The sequence below is a fragment of the Suillus fuscotomentosus genome (assembly GCF_016647785.1).
Source record: "Suillus fuscotomentosus strain FC203 chromosome Unknown F5891scaffold_21, whole genome shotgun sequence".
Lineage (NCBI taxonomy): Eukaryota > Fungi > Basidiomycota > Agaricomycetes > Boletales > Suillaceae > Suillus > Suillus fuscotomentosus.
The window spans coordinates 67,574-92,945 of record NW_024539533.1 but is presented as its reverse complement, the minus strand read 5'-3'; the positions used below and the strand labels follow the sequence as shown (position 1 = coordinate 92,945).

Here is a 25,372-nt window from a genome sequence, read left to right as displayed (position 1 = left end):
CTTATAGCCACAGTCCAAAATCTTGGAGGCTGTCTATGTCCGCGTTGTCTTATCCCAAAAGTTCGCATACAGAACATGGGAATGCCTCAGGATAGGCAACAACACGAGACCCTAGCACCGGGTGTGGGATCTATCTTTTCTGCTGGAAAAACTGTAAACTTGTTGAAGGAAAAGGTCAAAATTTATCTGTCATGTAATCTGCCTAAAAATGATGAAACAAAATCATAATGTTCTTGTAAATTTCCAACGGAGAAAACTGTAAACAAATTAAAATTTTGTGGTTTCAATTTCTTCATGATATATCAGGTGACAATTTTAGAATAATGTTCACCTTTGTCACAGAACAAAATACTACACAAATAGAAGCAACATGGTGTATGATTTGTTTTGAAAAAGTATATCAGAAAAAATGAATGGAGAAATCAAAACTTTTTGTATGATGTGTTCCATGGAAAAACAGACAAAATCAGGACCACAGAACCATTTGAATTGTTCCAAACATTGTCAGAAAAGAAAATGAAAACAAGATTGTGACCTTCTGTCACGATGAATATATTACTTTATCAATGGCAATACTGGGGACAAATTGAAAGCCAAATGTCTACATTTGTCTCATATTTAGACAAAACAAAAACAAAAAAGAAATTGAACAGAACAAATCATGAATGTGGTTTCCGATATGTCCAGAGTTTGTGTGCAATACAAAATAAGGAAAAATTGAGATAAATATTAGGAACAGAGGGTGTGTGAATGATAAATGGTCCATTGACTGGTCAGATTTGCAATGTCCAATATCAATGTCCAAATTCAATGTCTGAGTCCAGTGTCAAATGACCAAGTCCAATGTCTCATGTCTGAGTCCAATGCCCAATGTCCAATGTCCAATATCCCAGTGCAATGTTACAAATCAGATTTCAATGTCCAAGTCAAATGTCCAATGTCCGAGTGCAATGCCCAATTTCTGAGGTCAATGTCCAATGTCCGAGGTCACTTTTCAATGTCAGAGTTCAATTCCCAATGTCCAAATCCAATGTCCAACGTCAATGTCCAATGTCCTAGGTCAATGTCCAATGTCAAAATCCAATGTTTGAGGGCAATGCCCAATGTCCTAATCCAATGTCTGAGGTCAATGTCCAATGTTCCAATCCAATGTCCAAGGTCAATGTCCAATGTCCAAATCCAATGTCCAATGTCCGAGGTCAATGTCCAATGTCTGAGTTGAATGTCCAATGTCCGAGTTGAATGCCCAATGTCCAAATCCAAATCCAATGTCCGAGTTCAATGCCTAATGTCCTAATCCAATGTCTGAGGTCAATGTCCAATGTCCAAGGTCATTGCCCAATTTCCAAATCCAATGTCTGAGGTCCATGTCCAATGTCCGAGTTCAATGCCCAATGTCCAAGGTCACTGTCCAATGTCCAAGTTCAATGCCCAATGGACATCAGTATAATGGACTTGGGCAGACAAAAAGTTTTCGTGATTTTCCTTGAAACTCTTCATCTCCAAATAAAGATTTCACATTGCTTTGTAAGAATTTTGACTTCGACTTTCGGCTTTAATTTCGACTTCAACTTTCGACTTTGGCTTTCGACTTTGGCTTTCACTTTCGGCGTTGACTTTCGACTTTCCCTTGTGACTTTCATTTTCACATTTCTCAGCGCCTGATCGGGAAGTTCCGGGCTGTCTCTAAGTTACATCATCACGACCAACCCGCCAACCCTGAAGCCATTAGGTCCATTTTTTGCCGAGGGCCATGCCTGATGCAATTCAACTATCAAACATCTACGATTCTTTCATGCAACTGGGTGAGAGAGTCCATGTCATGCTCAGAACGCAGCTTGGTGACATTGGTCGCTTGAATGCTCAAAAGGCTGTCTGCCTTCAATTCCTCGAGGCTATTGAACAGGTGTAGCTACTTGTGGTATCATTATGAGAACTTAGGACGTGATCTGATAGCTATCTCAGCATTTGAACATCATCCCACCTGCGGAAAGACATGTCATTGAAGCCAGTGTGGATCACATGATTCAAGAGCTAGATATTGCCACCACAATATCATCTGATCCACCAGATGCCAGCCCTGTCGACTTAGGAAGTCATACCCATACAGGCACTGTTGGAAGACCCAGCATTCACATTCTTCCGTCTGATCTTGCTGTACTCTCATCAGGAAGGGTATCAAGGAGGCGCCTAGCTGAACTCTATCAATGTCATCCCCGCACCATACGTCGTCGACTACTCGAATTCAACCTTTCTTCTCCTGGACCTCCAGTATATGTGGATGAGCAGCAGCCTGATGGTAGTATCAACCGAATATACCATCGAGGATCTTCGAGTGATCTATCCACAATTTCAGATGCTGAACTTGATAGATTGATACTGGAACTCCATCAGCAGTTTCCGTCCTTTGGACGACGGATGCGTGATGGCTATCTTTTGCAGCTTGGTTACCGCATCCCTCGCAGTTGTATAGAAGTATCATATCTGCGAGTTGTTGGTCCATCTCCTTCGACATTTGGTCCACGGCGAATCCAACGCCGTAGCTATTCTGTACCAGGCCCCATGGCCCTTGTTCATCACGATGGACAGCATGGTGTGTTGTGTACATGTGGTGTAATAAAGCTACTAATTTATTTGCAGGTCTCATCCACTGGAAGCTAGTCATCCATGGCTTCATTGATGGATTCTCTCGTTATGTTCTAGGAATTCGTGTCAGTAATAACAACCGCTCCGCAACTGTGCTCTCTTTATTTGAAGATATTGCTATGATCCATGGATACCCAAGCCGAGTGAGAGGCGACCATGGGACAGAAAATATACTTGTTGCTGCCCGGATGGAAGAGGTACGAGGAATTGAGCGTGGCTCATACATATGGGGCAGGTAAGTATCATTGAGCTTTCCACATGCTAGCCTGTTTTAATTATATCTGCAGGAGCGTTCACAACATCCGGATTGAACGTCTTTGGGTAGATGTAACAAACGGCCTAGGGCAGAAGTGGAAGGAATTTTTCCAGACTCTTGAAGCCTACGACAACCTCGACATGAACAACGATTCACACCTGTGGCTACTTCATTTCCTATTCATCCCTTTGATCAATGACGACGCAGGCCAGTGGGCAGCCTCGTGGAATCACCATGTTCTCGGGCGTCGTGGAGAGCCCCATCGGTCGCCCCATGACATGTTCATCCAAGGTATCATTGAGCACGGGCATCGAGGGGTGTTTGTTGAGTTAGCTGAGGACCAGGAGGTAGAAGATATTGCCAGCTATGGCATTGACTGGAATGACTTGGATGACCAGCGTCTACTGGCTCATCACAATACTCATAATCCCGAGGACGGTGATTCAACCAATCCATTTGTATCAAATCATCCTGATTCTGATCTATCCCATGTCGAGGTTCCTGAGTCCCGTTGTCCATTTACTGACACTCAACTTCAATCTTTTCTCTCAGATATCCAGCCCCTTCTCGATTCTAGTCTCTATGTCAATATGCACTCACGCTGTCTACTTTGGATTCAAACATTAGCATTAGCTTCTTCTAGAACCGAGCCTAATACTTGAAACTTGTATATACTACGAGGACTCCCCTTCAGTCAGTACTTTGTGTTTATTGAAAATCGACAAGAATTCACCTCAAAACCTTCTGTTTCTTCGTATCTTCTCCGGCGTCAAAAAACACATACATCCACCCCATTAATGATACTTGCTGTCCGTGTTTATTCTGAACAACGACATATAGTGCATGTTCCAACTTTCTCATTGACAGATACTGTGAGTCTTCTGCACAGATGCTTTGCCAGTCTAACTATTTGGAAGATATCGCACTTCTGGGTTCAATTACTTGGATTCTCGGCACTGCATGGGAGGTCCTCTGAATAGTGCTATGTCTCGCACTCTGGATTGCGGTAAAACACTTATGTGAATTGCGACAACATTCGGCAGGAGGCATTATCGAGGACTGTTTCACGGTGCTGATGAAAACTCACGCAGTTTACTTTGTGAGGTAAGCTCATATTGTGATTATTGTTCCTTTTTTCCACTAACAGATCGGACGTGGTAGCTTTGTTGCTGTTTCTTGCTTCTCTCTCATTCTTGTTTTCTATCCAACATTCTTCACGGTATGTCAATCTTTCACTTGCCTATGCACGCTACCACAATTTATCGTTTCTATAGGCCGATTCCTTGGACAACCTGATTATGTATGGGTTTCTTCAGATTTTGGAGGTCGTGCAGATGTTTGTGTTGGGACCGTGCCTGATCCTTGGTGTTCGAGAATACCACGCTAAGCTCGTGGCCAATTCTGACGCAGCAACTGGTATGACCTCAATCACTTTCCAGGAGCGTGTGGAAATTTCGACTGGTAGTGGTGTGTGATAGTCGGTGGAATTAACGGTTGTCTAGTGCCCTCCAAAGAGCAGGGGAATGTCCTTTTATTTAATCTCACTTTCTTGAAAGTATTTAGTGTTCCAAAGTAGATTTCAAGGAGACATACAAAGTTTCTTGTCGTATTATTTTGTCAAGTGATTTGCTATACATACTACGTGCTGACAATATTACAATCAATATCCTGAACATCTGTACTAGCTGCCCACACACACTTGCACCAACCACCGGTTCTTATTTTCTCTTTGCGATGAAAATAATTTCTCAGGCAGCGCGCGAGAGGAAATGACAGCGCACTGCTTCAGTTCCTCAGTAATTCGTACTCGATTCATTTTTCCGTCTCATTCAATGTCCCACGGACTCCCACCCTTGTTTTCTCGCCGGACTCATGCCAACTGACTCACAGATGTCATGATCCATTCAAGGTGATCATCAGGTGTCTGAAGCACATTCATGCATGCGTAGCTTAATGATGCGAGGTATACTTCAGGAGGCTGAAGTTGGTTAACGCTTATGAAGGAGCTTGCCTCTCTTCTTTGTTCATCGAAATAGAAATACGGATATGGTTATAGATGTGTTTAGGATTGTTGCTGAAGCACTACCTGGAGGTACAAAGACTGTATTAAACATTTGTGATATGAAGGCCACAGTTCCTCGCTTGAGACCTAGCGCTTCTGTGGATTCAGGGGAATTTGAAAGAATCCAGGGTACTAACGTTTGTGAATAGCACACGAAACATAACACAGCTTGTTAACGTGCTTCAAAATGGTGAAAGTTACGTACCCAGGAATGGACATGCAGGCACCAGCACTATTGATAGTGCAGGAGTCGAGCATCTGTTGCTTGAGGTCGGGCTGCGGACAAGATAGCGAGGTCAAGCTTAATCTTTTGATGCAGGAAGTATGTAGCCATTGAAGATGTTGTCGAATTTCGAACGTGCGTGCAAGAAGTGGTGATACTAAGGGCATTAATTTAAGAAGTGGATATTCGAAGATATTTGAAGTGCGCTGTATTTTGTTATGAGAATAGATGTAGACGAGAATTCAGGCACGCACAAGTGATAAAACATTTCAAACAAAGTAACAGTCGTTCTGAGCAGAACAGTTGGAGTGTGACTAGCATGAACGAACCACCGGGTCAATGGGCGCTATAGGCATGTTTTGAAAGTAATAGAAGTGGTTGTGGAGGACTGAGTAGGTGATGTCAAGGCTGAAAATTACAAGTCGAGGATGCGTGGAAGCTCACATTTTCCACGTGTTTATGAATAACCAGAGTTGCGGCCTGCACCGATGCGCAAGCTATCTACAACCAAGCTGTACATCAAATAGCGCAAATTAAAAGTCCTGCTCACCATCTTCTGGCAGGTCATCGCACTACGTCTCGCAGTCTGGATTGCGATAATGCACTTCTGTGAACTGCGACAACATTCAGCAGGAGGGATTATAAGGGACTGTTTCATAGTGTTTAATGGAAACTCACGTGGTTTACTTTACGAGGTATTTGGAAAGTGCGTGCGGGAGTGCTCCAAGTCATAGTGGTACTCTAAGAGATTTGAGGGTATCGAAGAAGGGAGTCAGTGGTCACTTCCATGGTATTTGAAGTGTGCTGCATTGTGAATTAAGTGATGAGAAGATTGCATGCATGGGAGCTCAAGGCAAACACATACCATTCATACAGAGCACGTCGATCAGAACCTATCAGAACTTGGCTGAAATTTCAAACTCCGTGCTTCGCCTGTCAAGCTTTCGATCGATGACTGGACTGGAGTGTAGTAATCATTAATCATTCTCTCGTTCTCTTCTTTGATCTCTCCTTTGGCACACTCCAGCGCTCCTCCCTCACCGAGCCTCCAAGTGCTTCGACACCCTCTGTGTCTCCGGGCGTTTCACGCTGCCCTACGCCTTCGCCATCTAGCACCAGACAGTACTACTCAACCTGTCACCTCACACAACATGAGTGTGGGGATGGGAGCAGGCACAGGAATGGTGGGTACGGGTATGGGAGGTGGCAGCGAGTTGATGGGTGCGCTGGGGGTATTCGGCTCCCCGATCATCCTGGAGAGGTCTGGGATGAGGTGATCCTCAAGCGATGCGGTATCGAGCAGCTGGTGAATTTGCCTGGTGTCGGAGAGAATTATCAAGGTGCACTTTTTAAGTTATCCCGAGAGCTTGCTTGGCTTAGGAGGGTCAGATCACAATCTCGTCTTTGTTCCATACTTGGCTGCCGCAGGGTCCGATACGACATCTCTCGCTCTAACATGGACACCTGGTGTCGGTAGTGGCACAAACGAGGTGTTACCATTCAGAGCCGCCTAGCAGTGCGGTTTCTTACTCCTCTTATGGAGGAGAAGTTTCAGAACGGGTTCTGGTGCGACAATTACAGGTACTTCTTCGTCTTTGCGACGCAGCAGCATGGACTTCCCCTCTACTACAAGCTTCACGGCTCTGCTTGTCCCATTAGTATGAAATCCGATATTATTCAATCATACCTGAACTCCTCCCTTCAGAACCTGGTCTCAACCCTTACGATGCGCGTATCAAATGTGATCGTGAGAAAGACGGGCCTCTGTGTTACCACCAGATGGGCTGGATCGAGACTTTCATGAATGATCCTGAGGTGAAAGCTACACTTGGCATGAACCCGCAGCGCAAGTTCGAGTCCTGCAACATGGCTGTCAACCAGGCGTTCATGCTCCAGAGCGATTCGATGCGGAACACGCCTCTGCTATTGACGGATATGATCAATGATGGCGTCAGGCTGTTGATCTATGCTGGTAATGCGGGTGAGTAGAACTTCTATCTATCGTGGTTGCGGATTTCTGATGCTGTTCTCAGATATGATGTGCAATTACATGGTGCATATGTAAACGGTTATCTTTTCAGGCACATGGTTCCTTACGACCAACTTGAAGCTGCCTTGGTGAGTGATGTAATCCGGGTGTCGAGGTTTGTTCACTTATAGTATACATAGGACATGGTGGTCAGGTGGATCATGGACATAGTCTAGCTGCGACTGGTCCTCTTCCTACCGACCACATACCCCCTCACTGTGTAGACGCAGACAAGGGGCATCATCTAGCATTGATAGTACTAGGTATTACTTATGTTCTACAAGGTTACCAAATTTGATGGTTTGAATGCAATAAAACGGGGTCGCTGCAATGTATGAGTCGTGACTGGTACAGACATATATTAGTAAAAGTAAGTATGAGTTATGACGACAAGCATCTGCAATGGTGAACGTTTAACATTACTAATAACATAGAGAGTCTGGCTTGCAAATTTTGAAAGTGCGGAGTGAAAATATCTAGCTTTAGCATTGAAAGTTTGTCAAAAAAAAACGACAGAACGTGTTTGAATGTGAATCTATACTTGGTTATAAGAATTGGACGAATTTTCACTGATGTTAGAGTGGATCCACCGGTCAAAATCAGTTGTCTGGAAGTCGTCTTCAGGGATTGCTTGGCTGATGATACTGGCGGTGGCTTCATCCAACAGTACATCTAACTTGTAGAAGCACGTATGGGTATGAATGCCCTGGTACACATTTAACTCTCGTGAATTTCAGTATGACTCAGAGAATAAAACTTACGACAGTTCTTCCCCAGCTGTGTTCCCAATACATGTCAAATTTGATCTGTGCAGTGGATGTCAATGACTTGATCATTTAGAATTTGGCTATGGATCACGTACTTTGATGCGTTGTGTTGCATCAACTGGTAAGACTTCGTGTGCAGTGGCACTGCGCAAAAACAAGCGTGACCTATACACGACATCGTCGCTGCTAGAATCCTCCTCAAAGAGCACGCTGCCATCAGCAGCATGAGGGGTTCCTCGACCACGCAAGTAGCGCTTCAAGTGCACCATAAACTGTCCTGCCAATGTGACATAGTCCAGATTAGGATTGTATCCCTGTCGTAGAGGGAGGGAATACGAAGTAATTGGCTCAGGGCAAATGATATCGATGACTTGCTGAGGAGAGGTCAGAATGCGACCAGCAAACATTTCTTGCAGGATGGGCTGTGCAGAGCTGTCTACATGAAAGTACTAATGACAAGAGATTAGAAATACACTGAGTGCGAACTGCTGACTTACATCACAGAATTTCATATCATCATGTATGACATATTGGAATGCAGACTTTAGAGCACTATAGACTGTGTGTAGTCTGTGTGCGAGAGGTGTCTCATTACCAAAGACCATATGACAAATCAGCCGCTGCCCCAGGTTCGTCTGTGCTGCTTCAGAGAGATAGCGCAGTTGATTTATCTACAAGATCAACAGATTAGATACTTCTATTAGATGATTGAGCGCTGAACATTTACCTGTATTGTACCATCCACCTCTAAGATCAGTGAGTACGGATCACAGGCAGGTGCAATACTGAGTTCTCTGCGACCTGAAGGACTGATGACAGAGGGTGGTGGCCATGAGCGCAGGCGTTGACTTGTCATAGGTGACGTAGTGTCTAAGAATGGTTGCGCAATTGAAACTTTGTAACCATCCAGTAGGTAGACGAGCAAATGTGGTGAGATGGGAAGCAGCTCCATACCAAGGATAAAACCAGTACGGATAATGAGACTATAGGCACGAAAAGATATGGTATCTTCGTCACAAGGAGGAAGAGATGTGACTGTGGGCATGTAGTATCCTTCGGACATCAGCTGCCAATGGCCAGAATGTTGGGTGATCATAGCAATTAAGGCGCCCCAAAAGCTTCGCATGGGACCATCTCCTACACCGTAACCACTGTAATCATGCAAGTCAGTTGCAACACATCAATGATGGTGTAAGGGTGTGGCATTGGTTATCTCTGTATCGTCCGGGAAGACTAGTTGGCTGTCACTCCCTTCTAGACACCAAACCTTACATAGCGCCAGGAAGCTTTCGGCAGCCTTCTGAGCATTGGGGGCGGTAATATGAATGACATGGTCTTCCTGTCCAGCAACAGCTCTACGCAACTGAAGGTCATGTTCGAGTCTGTTGCGCCATTGACGCAATGCCACGTGTGGAGAGTGAGGAGTAGTTTCAGAGGTAAGCAGAGATGCAGAAGAAAACAGAGGCGAAGATGATACAGATACAGCAGAGGGTGTGGGAGCAAATGGAGATGAAGACGACTCAGAAGAGGATGATGCAGATGATGTAGAAGACACAGAAGACGTAGAAGCTGATAGAGAAGATCCAGACAAGGTAACACTAGGACGTCGTGGCTGGGATGTAGATGCCAGAGCAGTAGGAGTACTGCTTATTCTGCTGTTGGTGAGTGCGTCTAAAAGATTCAGCTGGCATGTTTGAATGGCAGCAGCTGCTTGAACTGGCTATAAAACACCGTCATGAGTATCATATCTGATTCAAAGCGTGATGGCATACCTGAGTAATACATATAGTCAAGCACTGAATCTCCTCAAGTTCTTCACGAAGTGACGACTCAAAATGACCATTCCAAAGTCGCGGAGCAAGGCAACAATGCATGCCGTGACCATCAATTGGTCCTGCAATTATATCCCACAGAGGGACTGCCAATATGATCAGTGTCAGGAAGATGACGGTGAGCAAGAAATACTTACGAATGAATACAAGGGTATGATCATGGTACGGTGCAGATGGGACAGGGAGTCTGGACCCATTCTTTTGGATATCATTGTGGGTCAGATGTTCCGGTGATGATCTTGCAGGTAGAAGTTTGGCACCACGTGTAGAACGCTGTCCTTTACCCGTCAACAGGAAAGACCATGGGAATTGAGTCATTGGAGTTGGTAGGCTGCTCGATGACGGAAGTGGATGTGAATCAGATCCAGAAAATGCAAGGCCAACCCTCTCAAAATGAGAGCACAGGGATTGATGGAATACAGGACCAGCAGGATCGTCTTTTTGAAAACTGTCTTCGATCTCAAAGACAAGACCAAAGTTGCGGGCCTGCAGAATGAAACTCGCAATCTTTTGTGGTATAGGTGCACGAATTTCTCGGAACATATGTTCATATTCTGTGTGCACCGTCCCATGCATCTAGGACGGATAAAGGCCAATAAGTGTAAATCAAAGACTGCGCAAAAAACGTACAGGCTCAGGATGTAGTACTACAAGGTACTTCGTGGTTTCACGCCGGCATTGGGTCACACTTGTTGACCTCGAGTTTCGACTGGTAGGATGTCTTGACGAGGAAGCCACAGCATTAGCCGACCTTTCTGCCTGGCGTCTTTGGATGGTTGGAATTACTGAAAGCGGTGACCAGGAAACACCTTGCCCATGGTGTGACAAGCGACGGTCGTTGGTTGTTCCAGAGATCGGAGGTCCTGGAGGATTCCATGGAGGGAGGGATGCGGCAGACCACCTGGCAGGTGTAGCTGCAGGTAAAGAGGCTGGAATATTTGCCACCGGTGCAAGCAACAAGCCAGAATTTGAAGAAACTGATGCTAATGGCGAAGTGGGAGGCTGGAGATAGCCTTGCATGGAACGGGGCAAAGTCACTGGAGTTGTAAGTGAAGACAAGGAGACATTTGTGGAAGCGCTGGTGCTGGATCCATGTCTACTAAAAAGAGATGGTGTGCTTGGTTCGATGGAGTCCTGATGCTGGGGTGAAAGTGGCAATGAATGTTTGTAATATGGGCAAGAGCAGAGCAAACACATTGCTCGAGGATCCCCAGGTGAATTATTCTTACAGAATTTTAGCCTGATGCTAGGACTCATAATTGAAATACATACCATCATGAAATGTTGTTGGGCTTGATCTGGACAGTGACGAAGAGGAAGGGATGGGACGTCAACGATGACAGCATGATCTTGCTCCGAATGTGAGCATGCACATGTATCAATCTAATCAAGATGGTATCACTTTTGAGCGTCAAAGATGAATTGAGAAACTCACCCCAAAAATCTCAATATACCCTGTGCAACGGCACCCACTCCCATGACGGCAGTGCGATGTTTGTATAGGCATGTTACAGAGTTCATTCGTCGTCAGTAGAGTTGGTACTGTTGTCACACTGAACGCAGTCAGAAGAGAAGGTGGGTTGTTCATGTTTTCGCACTTTTTGGCATTGGCCCGTGCACTTTGCCATCATTCCATGAAAACTAAGGTCGAAGGACGAGGAACTCTAGTTGTTATTGCACATGTGCAGAAAGCTTAAGTGAAAGCATATCCCGAAATGGAAATTTAATCATATGTTCCGGAAAGTGAAAGTTGGTTTTGGGAAAGAAAACTCACACGACCGGAAAGCGAAAGTGTTGATGATCAAACCCAGACAAATTTTGTCCGCTGGCACCCTTCATACATCAGACATTGACCTCGGACATTGGATTTGGACTTTGGGCATTGAACTAGGATATTGGAGATGGACCTCGGACATTGGATATGGACATTGGGCATTGAACTCGGACATTGGACATGGACCTCAGACATTGCACATTGACCTCAGACATTGGATTTGGAAATTGGGCAATGACCTTGGACATTGGACATTGACCTCAGACATTGGATTAGGACATTAGGCATTGAACTCGGACATTGGATTTGGATTTGGACATTGGGCATTCAACTCGGACATTGGACATTCAACTCAGACATTGGACATTGACCTCGGACATTGGACATTGGATTTGGACATTGGACATTGACCTTGGACATTGGATTGGAACATTGGACATTGACCTCAGACATTGGATTAGGACATTGGGCATTGCCCTCAAACATTGGATTTTGACATTGGACATTGACCTAGGACATTGGACATTGACGTTGGACATTGGATTTGGACATTGGGAATTGAACTCTGACATTGAAAAGTGACCTCGGACATTGGACATTGACCTCAGAAATTGGGCATTGCACTCGGACATTGGACATTTGACTTGGACATTGAAATCTGATTTGTAACATTGCACTGGGATATTGGACATTGGACATTGGGCATTGGACTCAGACATGAGACATTGGACTTGGTCATTTGACACTGGACTCAGACATTGAATTTGGACATTGATATTGGACATTGCAAATCTGACCAGTCAATGGACCATTTATCATTCACACACCCTCTGTTCCTAATATTTATCTCAATTTTTCCTTATTTTGTATTGCACACAAACTCTGGACATATCGGAAACCACATTCATGATTTGTTCTGTTCAATTTCTTTTTTGTTTTTGTTTTGTCTAAATATGAGACAAATGTAGACATTTGGCTTTCAATTTGTCCCCAGTATTGCCATTGATAAAGTAATATATTCATCGTGACAGAAGGTCACAATCTTGTTTTCATTTTCTTTTCTGACAATGTTTGGAACAATTCAAATGGTTCTGTGGTCCTGATTTTGTCTGTTTTTCCATGGAACACATCATACAAAAAGTTTTGATTTCTCCATTCATTTTTTCTGATATACTTTTTCAAAACAAATCATACACCATGTTGCTTCTATTTGTGTAGTATTTTGTTCTGTGACAAAGGTGAACATTATTCTAAAATTGTCACCTGATATATCATGAAGAAATTGAAACCACAAAATTTTAATTTGTTTACAGTTTTCTCCGTTGGAAATTTACAAGAACATTATGATTTTGTTTCATCATTTTTAGGCAGATTACATGACAGATAAATTTTGACCTTTTCCTTCAACAAGTTTACAGTTTTTCCAGCAGAAAAGATAGATCCCGCACCCAGTGTAAAATGCAATGATGATCAACGAAGAGTTATGGTAAGCACTTCACGGTCATTGATCTATGAAAAGGACTATGGAGTGGGGAGCGCAGCGGTAGAAGGTCTTCTGAAGTCACAGTCTTGGGTTCCCACTTCGGTGAGGTTTCAGCCTCCATCAATGACTATGACTCACCCACCTATAGAATGTATTTTCCAATCAACTTGCTGATCTTAGTTTTAATATCTTCCATGCCCTTGTTGTAGATCTCTTACACGAGTTTGAGATAGGCATTTGGAAAATGCTTTTTATTCATTTATTATGAATTCTTACGGTGGAAGACAAGAGTCTAGTCCATAAGTTGGATGAAAGATATGTTCCATAATCACTAGTCACCAATTCAGCCTGATATCTTCACAAGATACAGGCAAACACCCATGTTCGGCCCAGCAACCATCCAAAAATTTTCAGCCAACACTTCGGACCTGAATCGTATGGCAGCCCGAAACTTCAAAGACCTTCTCCAGGTATGCTCCATCTTCACACTGAAGTTGGATGGGCCTTGACTTGATCTGAAGTGTGCTATCCCTGTCTTTGATGGTCTTCTCCCCGAACCACACAATCAGACTGTCATGCAATTGCTATTTACTATGGCACATTGGCATGGACTGGCTAAGCTTTGAATGCACTCTGACCTGACACTAAACATTATGGACCAAGTTACTTCCACAGTTGGCCAACAGTTTCGGAATTTCAAAGCCACTGTTTGCTCAGCATATGATACACAAGAACTTCATCAAGAGGCTGAGGCTCGCACCCGACACAATGTAAAGCGAACTGCAAAACGAGCAGTAGGACAGCAGGGCAAACAAATGGAGCCAGCGATATCTCCCAAGCATACACAGCGCAATAAAGTATTCAACTTTCAGACCTATAAATTCCATGCTTTAGGTGACTACGTTTCTACCATTCATCTGTATGGCACGTCCGATTCATACAGCTCCAAACCTGTCAGTCCTATCATGCTCAGTCCCAAAATTCACTTACTGACTTTATATCCAGGGTGAGCTCAAACACCACTCTCCCAAGGCTAGATATAGCCGCATGGATCATAAATCATTTGTGAAACAGCTGACCCGCATTGAACACCATCAGGCTCGCATCCGCTGCATTGGCGACAAGATAGTTCATTGCCCCCACGTAGAAATCGCAGAAATGGCAAGAAGCCCAGATGTTCATCACCACATTGGCATGACATAAAAGTACCCTATACACATAGGAACGTACTTGTGCAGCCATGAAGGTGATCCAGTGATCAAAGTCAGTCCAATCATACTTACCCCAAGAACACCTTCAAATACCCCTGTACAGAATTTCCTTCCAAAGCTCAAGCAGCATTTATTAAAGTGTATTCACAAACTCACAGATATCTCATCTGAAGACACCAACACCATTATTATCAAGGATGATCGTTTGTATCACCATAACATCGCCTGATTCAATTATACTATGTATGATGTTCGTAGAGCTCAAGATGTCATCAACCCACATACTTCCCACTGTAACGTGATGGTTCTCTCCTCTGACAATGATATGGGACTCAAAGGCCATAGATTCATCTACGGTAAAGTGTTGGGTGTTTATCATGTTAATGTAATCTATGTTGGAGTTGGTATGATCGATTTTACTCCTCTATGAGTTTAGTTCCTATGGGTTCGCTGGTACGAGCCCATGGAGCAGGTCTCCTCTTGGGACACCTCTACTCTCGATCAACTCAGGTTCCCACCTATGGATGACAAATCTTCATTCGACTTTATCAATCTGGAAGATATCCTCAGTGTTACGCACTCAAATAGATCTGTTAGGCGGAGCTCTAAGAGGGGTGTCATCCGCTAATGTTCATGACATAACCAGAAGGGTCCAGTGTAGTGACTGAGACTAGCGACATCGAGTCAGCAGATATCAGAGACGCGCGTGTCACGTGACTTTTAAGACAGATGTCTTCAAAGTCACTGACATTCTCAAAGTAAGGACTGTCTTGTCCAAACGATGAGTAGTCAATCAAGGTGGACTTAGGCGCAATGAGCACCTAAGAAAAGATACTAGAGACTGAAGCTGAGGAGGCTTCAGAGGGAAGTATGTTCGAGGGAAGATTGAGTAGATTCAAGTTAGGGAATCTAGTACAAGGTGACCGACTACTTATACTAAGTGGAAAGGGTTAAGGGCAAGGCTACCGTACTGTAGGTAAGGGCAAAGGGGAAATGGAAAGGGTATAGGTACGATGGCAGCATAGCCTGATTAGTGATGGGAGGTTGAATGCGGAATGAGACCAAGAAACATTGGAACAAACCAATGGTAAGAGAACAATGCGCAGCACACATAAGTCGGATAAGAGATAAGAGCAGATAAAGAAAGCCACATTGGTGGCACAAGTCAAGACGAGTCATAGCCCAAAGGCACATGCGCACATTGGTGCGATAGGAGGAAGAGGAGGAACTGGAACGGTCCTGAGGATCCGGTCAACGGATAGTCAGTAAAGGAGTACGAGCCGGAGGTAGGCAAGGACGAGGATGAAGGAAAAAATGATAAGGGGGCAAGTAGCCGATGTTACTTGTAACACTCAGGGGTTGTCATATCATTCCTGTGTTCACCAGGGGCAAGAGACATCATGATGGATTGGGGGTGTCTGTGTGTGCGGGAGACAAGGAAGATTGGCATGAATACTATATCAACCAGTGAGTCAAGGGGACAATTCATAAATAACCAAAGCTGAGCTCACGACTTTAGGTTTGATCACGGCATGTTGATGCGCTGTAGAGACTCATGCCTCTCATGGTGTGATATGGCGCTTTACACTAGGGAGTACATAGCACAAACTTGCAGCATCACTCTGTGTGCTATCCGCAGGTATTCCACTATGAGGCGCAGCTTTCCCGCGCAACGCGCACCATTCCCGTGCTTGAGCGCCCTATAGTGCCAGCCATCCAGAAGCATCCATCCACTGTCCACCAAGCCCTCTAGTGCGTATATTTCTATTTCTCTCATTGCATATTGTTCCACCTTTATTTTTATCATGGATTCTCACTCATATATATCTTTACATACCTACTCAGTAGCGCTTTGGCTCCGCATTACAGCGCTTAGGCGCGCTATATAAGCACCAGCAGTACATAGTGAAATGAACTTTCCAACCTACTTTTACCTTACTGAACTTTCCACTTTACCTTACTTTCCACCCACTATCTACCTAGAACATAATTGAAATCTATTTGTCTACACTTTGCACCTCTCTTCACTTATCTTGTATTATATTATCACTTAAGCTTAGTCTCTCTATCATTTCCGCACGCATGTGCGCGCTTTCCCGCACTTCGCGCTAATACGCGCGCGTGTTCCTGCGCCTCGCTTCAGCGCGTACCTCTAGATCTTCGCTCCACTCGCTTCCCCTTTAGGGTCGAACGCACTTGTCTCCTCAGGTAACGCAGACTAGGCAATGCGTGACCTTACAACATTTTTTAGATACAGTCAGGAGCATCATTTGTTCCTCTCAGTATTGTTGTTTCTACAGCACTTCCACTTCGATCTTGGAGTGAGCTATGTTTACTCTCACTATCGCTTCACACAGGTCAAGCCATGAGAAGTACCAATATTAGAGTCACATACAAATGTTTTATTAGCACAAATACTACGATAGATTACTATACTGTATGTACTGTCCACCATAGGGCCCCGCCCCACTGGACAATAAAAAGAATTCAAAAAAATAAAGCCACAAGAAGTCGTCACAGGCAACGAGGCTGAAGATACTGATGAAAGATGCTGATGATGCTGATAGTATCAGGGACGGACTAATCCTCAAGGAACACTTCAATTCCAGCAACGAGTCATTGTTGTCTCAATTTAGCCAAATGTATGATACTGAACTAGAAGTAGATTACAAGAATTAAATGTTGCCTGTGACCTTGAGGAACAGGCTTTGCCACCATGTTGATGCATGTAATAAACTCAAAAGCCTAATAATTCTTCCTCAATGGCACTCGAATGGCACAAAGTGGCACTCATTTAAGGTATAATGTTACACTCTGCGCATAATAACATTGCAACAGATTGGTAAGTACCAAGCCAATGTAGAAACTACAACACAGCGAGGTGTGAACGAGGCTCCTGACTGTATCTATAAATGTTGTAAGGTCACATGTTGCCTAGTCTGCTATACTTGAGAAGACAAGTGCATTCAACCCTAAAGGGGAAGTGAGTGCAGCAAGGATCTAGTGATATGTGCTGAAGGCACTACTGTTTGGCCAATGTGAAGCATGAGAAAGCACAGGTATGTGCAAGGCACGAAGGTGTGGGAACACACATGCGTGCTGTGCGAAGTGCGGGAAAGTGCGCGCATGTATGTGGAGATGAGTAAGAGTAAGAGTGAGTTTGCTTAAGTGATGATATGATGTAAGACAAGAGAAGAGAGATGCAAAGTGTAGACAAATAGATTCCTACTATGTTCTGCTAAGTAGTAGTGGGTAGTAACCAGTAAGTGAGTGGAAAAGTGAAGTCCCCCCCATAGTATGTACTGCTGGCACTTATATATGCCTAAGCGCTGTCATGCGGAGCCGAAGTGCTACTGAGTAGGTATGTAAAGATATATGTAAGTAAGGGTCCATGATAAAAATAAAGGTGGAACAATATGCTAATAAGAGAAATGGAAATATACACACTAGAGGGCTTGGTGGACAGTGGATGGATGCTTCTGGATGGCTAGTGCTATAGGGCGCTCAAGCGCGTGCATATACATTGTGAAGCACAGGAAGAGTACACGCATGGCGTGTGTTGCGTGGGAAAGCTGCGCCTCATATAGAGATAGCTGCGGGTAGCACACATAGTGATGCTACAAGTTCGTGCTGTATACTCCTTGGTGAAAACTGCCATATCACACCATAAGAGGCATGAGTCTCTACACCGAATAAAGGCCTTTATAAACTTATATCTTTTATCTCAAAAATTGACCAACAATGTCTTTACCAGAGTATCAACTGCAGAATGCCCAAGCCCTTTACGACATCAAATGCTACATGTACAAAGAGACCTTCCCCTGTGTGATGCCTCTACTTGTATGTCTTTCTGCCTTGCCAATTGCTCATTCCTAACTCAGTTTCTTCAGGGAAATCTTGCAGGTGTAATCGACACCTTGCACTTCATTGGGTATGTTGCGGTCGGCCAGCATCCAGCATTGTGTCCATTGTATGTGAGTATGTCTTTTCTTGAGCATGTCCTGTCGTCTCACTACTATGGCCTGCAGTGTTCTCCACCGGGTCTTGAGAACGTATGTGGGCTCATTTTTTTATGAGCCTTATATATTGATTAGCTCTGAAGATACAACAGCACATCAGACTCTCTGCATATTTAGAGACTGGACGCATCCATGCTCCTGCACTCGAGGTAGAATGCACCAAGGTACCACTCTACACCATAGATGTAAGTCGAATCCAAACTTCACCTCACCATCCTATTGATTAGTCTTGTAGAGGCACATCTCCCTTGCATCATTGGATCTGCCCGCTAAGTGGACCAGGCAGGGCCAAGACAAAAAATTCACATCATTTACGATGGCATCATAAGTCTACCTTGCAATTCTGGCTCTATCTCTGGTGATGGTTGCGCAGGTCAATCTAGCGAACTTTCAAACCATCGTTCATTGGGCAGATTATCCATTAGGGTACAACATGCCCATCTTCAATTTTGGTGGTATTCCCAATATGTTGGAAGTCCATTTGACCATATCAGTGAATGACCATTCATTCTTTAATGGTTGGCCTTTATCAGATGTCAATATGGTGTCAGAAGGGGATGGTAGCTTCAGTGCTTACTCCCACCATGGAGCACCTTATCCCACCCACTCTGCCCCTTATATCACCCACTCTGCACCTCATCCTGCCCCAGCTGTGTCTCAGACACTTGTCGACGATGCGCATGATGCCAGTGGCCAAGTCATTCCCCAGCAGCCTGCTGTTAACTTGAAGCAGATCATGATAGAATACCCCAAGTGGAGGTTGGTCCTGGCCTACCTACAACTCCTTTTTAGAGTGGCAATTTTCATGGGGAACTCTGTTGTGAACCCTCATGAGATCACCACCAGTGATGCTGATGTGAAAGCTAACTTGATTGCCACTCTGTTTTCCCAGAGTCTCAAATGTGCCAATACACTTGAAGAGGACTTAGAAAATGGTAAAAGCTCATTCATGCAATACAGTATACATGTACTGATTACTTTGCAGTTGTTCTCAATGGCTTGACCATAACTCAGGAGGCTATGCTTGTGATGGTATATTTCTTCCTTGTTTTGTTTCTTGTCTCACCTCGAATAGGCTGTCAAGTGGATATCCCAATTTATCTATGATACAGCTCAGGTAGCCGATTGGGCAATCACTCATCATGAAGCAGGATTTGGACTCCACAACATCTTTGGTCCTGTTCTCCAAGCTAAGCTTGAGACGTTGCTAGAAAACTTCCTGCATCTGAAATCCAATTGTCTTCGATCAATGTGAGTTTTTGATTTATCTTATGTTATCCAACTCTTACTCTTACTCCTGCAGCAAAATGATTTGATTTGGTTCTTTCGTTCCAAGTTTTCCAAGATACTTGCCTGGCATGTCATATTCAGAAAGACCAGGTTGAAAGGCGCTCTAGCCCACTCAACCCCTCATGTACCACTGGTCGTTATTACAGTGACTCTATCATTTTCTCTTCTATCATGCCTACAGGACTATGCATGTATCATCTTCTTGGTCCCTGTCTTACTTCTTGATCACTGTTTCACTTCTAGCTCGCCTCATGTCGACCATGAGGACTTCCCTTATCTATGACTTCCTTTTCTTGTACTTCTACAATGCCTCATGGACTGGTTTGTGCACTTCTCTTTATGTATATAAACCCTAGTTACCTCTTGTACATTTCCTTAACTTGAATCTACTCAGTTCTCCCTGATACTTGACCAGGACCTGAGGGTGCCTCCTGATCTAGCTCTTTGCTCAAGAGACTAGCCTTTACTCGATCACTTCACTAGAGTTCTACCTCTAGTCGTTGTTACCCAATACCGTACTCTTGATCTCCTTTATTGGAGCTGTTATAGAAGACTCTATCTGAGTTTGTAACAGTTGTGGCTGATCTTGAGCCCGATTTGTTCAAGAATGCTCCCCACCTCCCGGAAGCCACCCTGGCCTACATGGCATCTTCTGTAAGTTGTATTCATTCTCTATGCGGTTTTTCGTTCATAAAAGTATCTTGATATGTTAGTGCTATGGTGCGCTGCTCTGAGAACTCAATATAGTCATGATTAACAACCACAGGTAGTTCCTATGACCTAAGCCATTATCCATCTCCTACCACAGTTCATACAAATGCCCTTGAGATGCTCAGGATATTACTACAACTAGACAATGACCCAGGATACCTCGAGTTCACGGACATCATGCACCTTTTTGTAATCTCACATGAGTTCCCATTCTTGGAATGTATTTCTATGTATCTGGCTAATAGTAATGTCCTGTGCAGGGTGCGAGATGTTACCATGGTTGTATGCCCCAGGAAGAAGTAAATGTCTTTGAGATATCTTTTGCGCCTGCTCTCACTTAACTGTACCTCTTGTATTTGAAATATCACTGTCTTCCCAGTGTGCGCCATTTGACAGTGCTGGAGTAAATTCAGTTTGCCCAAGTGTTTAGTAAGCTCTTGAGCTGCACAAAGCTACATAAATTTAATTATTAATTATTTTGCTAACATACATATCTTATCTTGCTCACCATCTTCCGCCACCTTCTGCCATCGCACTGTTAATAGCATCAGCTGATATGGCGCTCAAACTTTAAAAAGTCCATAGGCAGATAATTATAAGGTTGTTGTTCGACGATTGTGCAAATGTTTCGACCCACCAACTTTCGACATGGTGAAGATTATTTCAACTTTTTCTTCTACACCCATAGGCCATTTAAAAAATGTCTTTCTTGGGATTGAACGCACCGAGGACACCCTGGCATCTTGGCTGGGGACACACGGGCCCAATGTTGTCAGTATCCATACATGTTTTCATATTTTGTGCTCATAACTTCACTTCTAGCTTCCAGACTCCATCTTTATCACAACTTCTGTGCTGTTTGGATTGGTCAACTCCCGTGACCTTATGTCTCTTCTTGAAATGATCCTCAGAGAAATTGTGAAGCAAATGCAGCTCCAGCAAGAGGATGGTTGTATACAATTCCTTAAGCAAGGAGGGTATTGTGTTATGGAGGAGATGATGTATCGCGCTCAGATGGAAGTATCATTATATAGTAAAGCTATTGTGAACCTCTGTGAAGAGTTGGATGCCAGAAATCAGCCAGGTGCGCTGCATCATTGAGAGGCTTATGTTGGATACTAAATGTATTCCCAGCATCAGGGTGTCTTCACCCAAATTTGGTACTAGCTTCAGTGAACACAATTGGGTCTACAGAGACATCTTCTCATACACTCAATTTCCGTCCCTTTCAGCCTTTAAATGATATTCAAGATAAATCATACAAGAAATGCTAGGCATGGCTTCTTAAGTCAAATATCCAAGACACTGCAGAAGTCAGTTTTGACATCAGCCAAAAGCCCCCTAACTCTCCTCATCTTCATGAATACCTCCTGAGGGTGAGTGCCAATATTACGGGGGATCTGGTGATCTAACACTGTACAGCACGATGACAACCCCTCCCCACTGCCCCGTTTGATGAAAGCCTGGGTTGATAATGTCATATATCGCTCATACATGAGCGCATCTCTTGCAGAAAGCAACGAGCCCTGACCTACCATGAAAGGCAACCGGTTCACATGAAAGGAGGCAAAGGCACCGGCCATGCTCATGTCTGTTTTTCATATTCTAGACTTGAAGAAACAGCGCACCCAGATCGAAGTAGACATGTTGTACGACATGATTGTACGTATCACTGAGCTCAATGCCACGGATGATGACAGTAAGCGCTCAACTTTTGTTCTAATTTTATCACATTAAGAAAACTGTAGGTACATCTTCGGGAATGGCTGGGACCTTTGAGTCATGTTTACCTGATGATTGGTTTGATGATTGGTTTTTGACCCCATCCGCACCTTCTGATACCTCTGACATCCTATAATAATCTCACTTGTACTTTTACCACCTACTTGTAGCCTTTCTCCTTCCCTTTCAAAGTCAGTGGCACATTTCCACCATCTGTTGTATCGGTGCCTCACATGAATTGGTTGTATGCTTGGACTTGATCTATGTTATTTCTACTACTCCTGTTCTACCTCTTTTTATTTATTTGACAAGCGTGTTTTGACAAAAATGGTTGTGGCAGGATGCGCGCTCATTTGCCCTGCAACAATTTATTTTGAAAATGTTTAAGTATTTAACAAGCAATACCTTGAAGTCATGTAAATAACCTCTATGTGCTCTCATATGACATAGGTGCATCAAAAGAATCAGACGGAATACTAGATACTGACAAGTCCACTCACATTGTAATCATGGTCACAGGAAGAAACCGTTTTCAACTTTTCCGGTGCGGGTGTCCATGTCCTGGCCACAGAAAGTAGGTCCTAAAGTGCAGGCCATCAATCTGGACATGTCAGCAGTAAGTTTTGTTCAAGACATTCCTCCACATACTGATGATTGGAGCAGAATGTGGTTAATCTAGTGCACAGTGGTATAGATCACTTGAGGTAGTCTTCATCTAGATGAGTGGTGAATCGTTCTCGTATGATGGTCGATCAGTTATCCTAAATTTTGATTTAGATAATCACAAAAAAATTGATTCCAGACACCATCTGGTCCGCCATTGCTATCATGGACATTGGTCAGTTCAAAGCTCAAGTGTCCCGCATGCCCTGGTTTACCCTTTTCTTGCTGATTTTTGATACATGAGCATATCTACTGGCGAAGGAATCATACTTTCAAAACCCATCTGTCACGAATCCTCCTTTGCCAATCTATGAAACTCATTTCACCATCTCCTCAAAGCCTCCTGAGCCTTCCTCCCCGACAGGGGAGCATACTTCTGCCCCCGCTGTCAGTCATGACCCTCCCTTTCCACTCCATGCTTGTCATCTTCCAATCTTCCCCAATCCCCCCTTCACTATATTATGGATGTCAGTGAAATTAAACGCGAAAGCTGAAGTACGTACTGTTTGTTTTGCACTACTACCAGCCTTGATCTAACAATGACTCTTTGTAAACCAACAGCATCTGTCAGCCTCACCTTCAAGCCGTTAGCCCCACAAGCCTGCTGATCTCATTTTAGTATGATAGTGAGATATTTGAAATTACTTACAGCATTTTGTGGCCCCATAAGATTTACTTATTTGATGACAAGTGTATGTTGAAGGAGATAGCAAAGTGTTAATAGTAGAGTCTGTAAATAGTAACTTCACAATTCTGTCTTGCCCTTCCAGGTGAAATGCTGTGAGAGGGACTTCAACTTCATGCAACTCTTGCGCTGGTTTCATCCTATTCTTTATAACCCAACCCTACAGCCTTGTGTAGAACCCACAGAAGTCAAGAAGAGTGTCTTCAAGTCCAAACCTGTTAACCAAATCGCTGGGCTTGTTGACCGCCTTCTCTCTGTAGAAGCTTTACACCCGGCGATCACTATTCTGATAAGGGTTCCTTGGCTTGTTGATGCTCACCCCGGGTTGGCCGACCTGATTCTGGGAGTTTAAAAGTATTTCATTTCTCCTCAATATGATGGGACACTTTTCCTCAAGGAACACAATCCGACTCTTATGCAAACTCATGCACGGTTCAGCACTACTAGATCACTGACAGTTCCAGTTCGCAAATATCAACCATAGTCAATAGCTTCCACTCTCTGAGTCAGCACTGCATCAGTCAATTTCATCTTTTTCTTTCCTAACTGGACTCAGCGCCTCTCCAGGTCACTTTGCACTTCTTTCGACAACACCAATGGATTTGATTGGGCTGCATGAATTGTGCGACACCTTGTTTGTCACAAAGATTATGAGGCTAGGCTCACAGCTGTTATCAACTGTAAGTCACTTGTTTGCTTGTCTAACCAGTCTTAACTCGATCAAACATAGATTCCCTTTGATCCAATTTCCAGAAAATTGTCAAGCGAACCCGACGCAAATTATTCTGTTTGACAGTTTTAGTCCAGCAACTTCAGCTCCGTCCAAGGTAAAACACACTTAAAGCAAGAGAATAATGTTCACAAGTTTATCTTTGTAGAGCTCATGGGCACTGAATCTAAAAGCTCTTTTCGACCACATTGATATATTTCTGAGGATCATGCTCTTGATGTCATTGCATTGGGTAAGTCATGCTTCTGTCGAGGTACTTGTGATATTCAAGAATTTACTAGTACAGGCCTGGTTTTACCTAACTTTCTAGCAACTTTCCATGTATGATCTGATGGCTCCAGCAGCCCCTTATGATGAAGAGCGTGCTTTTTATGGACACTGAGCCATCAAGACTACTCCAAGTACATGCTAGCTGATGACCATCACAGGATGAGAAGATCGTCAGCAAGCTTCCATCTGGCTAAACGAGACTGATACAATCTTGAGTGTTCACAATGAATCAATTTTTTCAAGAGAGGTATCATTGGTTCGCCCACATTAAGACTTCGTCTATTTCAACTTCTGACATCATTCTAGCCGAACATTACTCATCTGAGGTCCTAGCTTCTGCAACCATCGAGCATTGCATTCAATTGTGATGTCTCCTTTCACCTACTGGTATGGATTCAGACTTTTGTGCACAATTCATTGAAGTTATGCACATGCAAGGGACTCCAGGGTTCTCTACTCTTGTGGTATATGACAAGGCATGTCCCTTTTGCTCTGTAATTTACCGCATATTTACTTGGGGACTATGTAAAGGTGGTTGTCTCTTCCCGCAGCAAATATGCAAGAACTATGGTAAGTCATCTACATTTCATAATCATGGTCATCCATAACCAGAGCACACCCTACCAAAGGACGCACCCAAACCCCAGTGGCCATCACCGTCGAGTTCTACCCCAGATGCACAGGAACACCTACTACACTCACCATGCCCTACAACTACCAATACTGGACTGTGTTCTGGCACATTCAAGCAGGTTGTGGTCATGACAGTGCATCACAGTTTTCTTGTTTTTCATTGTATCAATCACATTGGTTTCACAGAATCTCACAGAATCACGCAGGAAAGAGTGAGACCTCAGTACTTCAGCAATATCACTTAGCCCTGGCATCCCCGTTCTCACTGCAATACTTCTTCTTGCAGTTGTGCTACTACAGTTGCGGACAAGCAAAATCGACAAGTATGGTTAACCTTTCCACAGCCTTCTGAAACACCTGGATAAT

The 25,372-nt window shown here is 43.8% G+C and overlaps 4 protein-coding genes across 4 annotated transcripts; 3 read left to right on the top strand and 1 right to left on the bottom strand.

Moving 5' to 3' along the window:
• Positions 1 to 2,834: 2,834 nt before the first annotated feature.
• Positions 2,835 to 3,590, top strand: F5891DRAFT_1222085 (uncharacterized protein; the record flags this gene model as incomplete). The annotated part of the gene is made up of 2 exons (XM_041369441.1): positions 2,835 to 2,881; positions 2,934 to 3,590. The coding sequence occupies 2 exons, from the start codon at positions 2,835 to 2,837 to the stop codon at positions 3,562 to 3,564; spliced, it is 678 nt and encodes a 225-aa protein (XP_041227072.1). The 3' UTR covers positions 3,565 to 3,590.
• Positions 3,591 to 6,891: 3,301 nt separating this feature from the next.
• Positions 6,892 to 7,167, top strand: F5891DRAFT_892976 (uncharacterized protein; the record flags this gene model as incomplete). The annotated part of the gene is made up of 1 exon (XM_041373323.1): positions 6,892 to 7,167. A coding segment is annotated over one exon (276 nt), but the record flags the coding sequence as incomplete, so codon positions are not given.
• A 584-nt stretch (positions 7,168 to 7,751) lies between these two features.
• On the bottom strand, positions 7,752 to 10,835 carry F5891DRAFT_979334 (uncharacterized protein; the record flags this gene model as incomplete). The annotated part of the gene is made up of 9 exons (XM_041376877.1): positions 7,752 to 7,922; positions 7,978 to 8,022; positions 8,079 to 8,432; positions 8,481 to 8,654; positions 8,711 to 9,134; positions 9,246 to 9,703; positions 9,756 to 9,901; positions 9,953 to 10,391; positions 10,446 to 10,835. The coding sequence occupies 9 exons, from the start codon at positions 10,833 to 10,835 to the stop codon at positions 7,752 to 7,754; spliced, it is 2,601 nt and encodes an 866-aa protein (XP_041227070.1).
• Positions 10,836 to 18,024: 7,189 nt separating this feature from the next.
• F5891DRAFT_979333 (uncharacterized protein) lies at positions 18,025 to 23,725 on the top strand (the record flags this gene model as incomplete). The annotated part of the gene is made up of 21 exons (XM_041376876.1): positions 18,025 to 18,123; positions 18,174 to 18,257; positions 18,312 to 18,335; positions 18,386 to 18,487; positions 18,676 to 19,237; positions 19,288 to 19,334; positions 19,378 to 19,553; positions 20,199 to 20,246; positions 20,363 to 20,523; positions 20,564 to 20,602; positions 20,992 to 21,074; positions 21,126 to 21,387; positions 21,438 to 21,463; positions 21,578 to 21,679; positions 21,927 to 22,002; positions 22,052 to 22,115; positions 22,196 to 22,216; positions 22,545 to 22,641; positions 22,803 to 22,863; positions 23,340 to 23,380; positions 23,459 to 23,725. 21 exons carry the CDS (start codon positions 18,025 to 18,027, stop codon positions 23,723 to 23,725), a joined length of 2,442 nt encoding a protein of 813 aa, XP_041227069.1.
• Between the last annotated feature and the right edge of the window lie 1,647 nt (positions 23,726 to 25,372).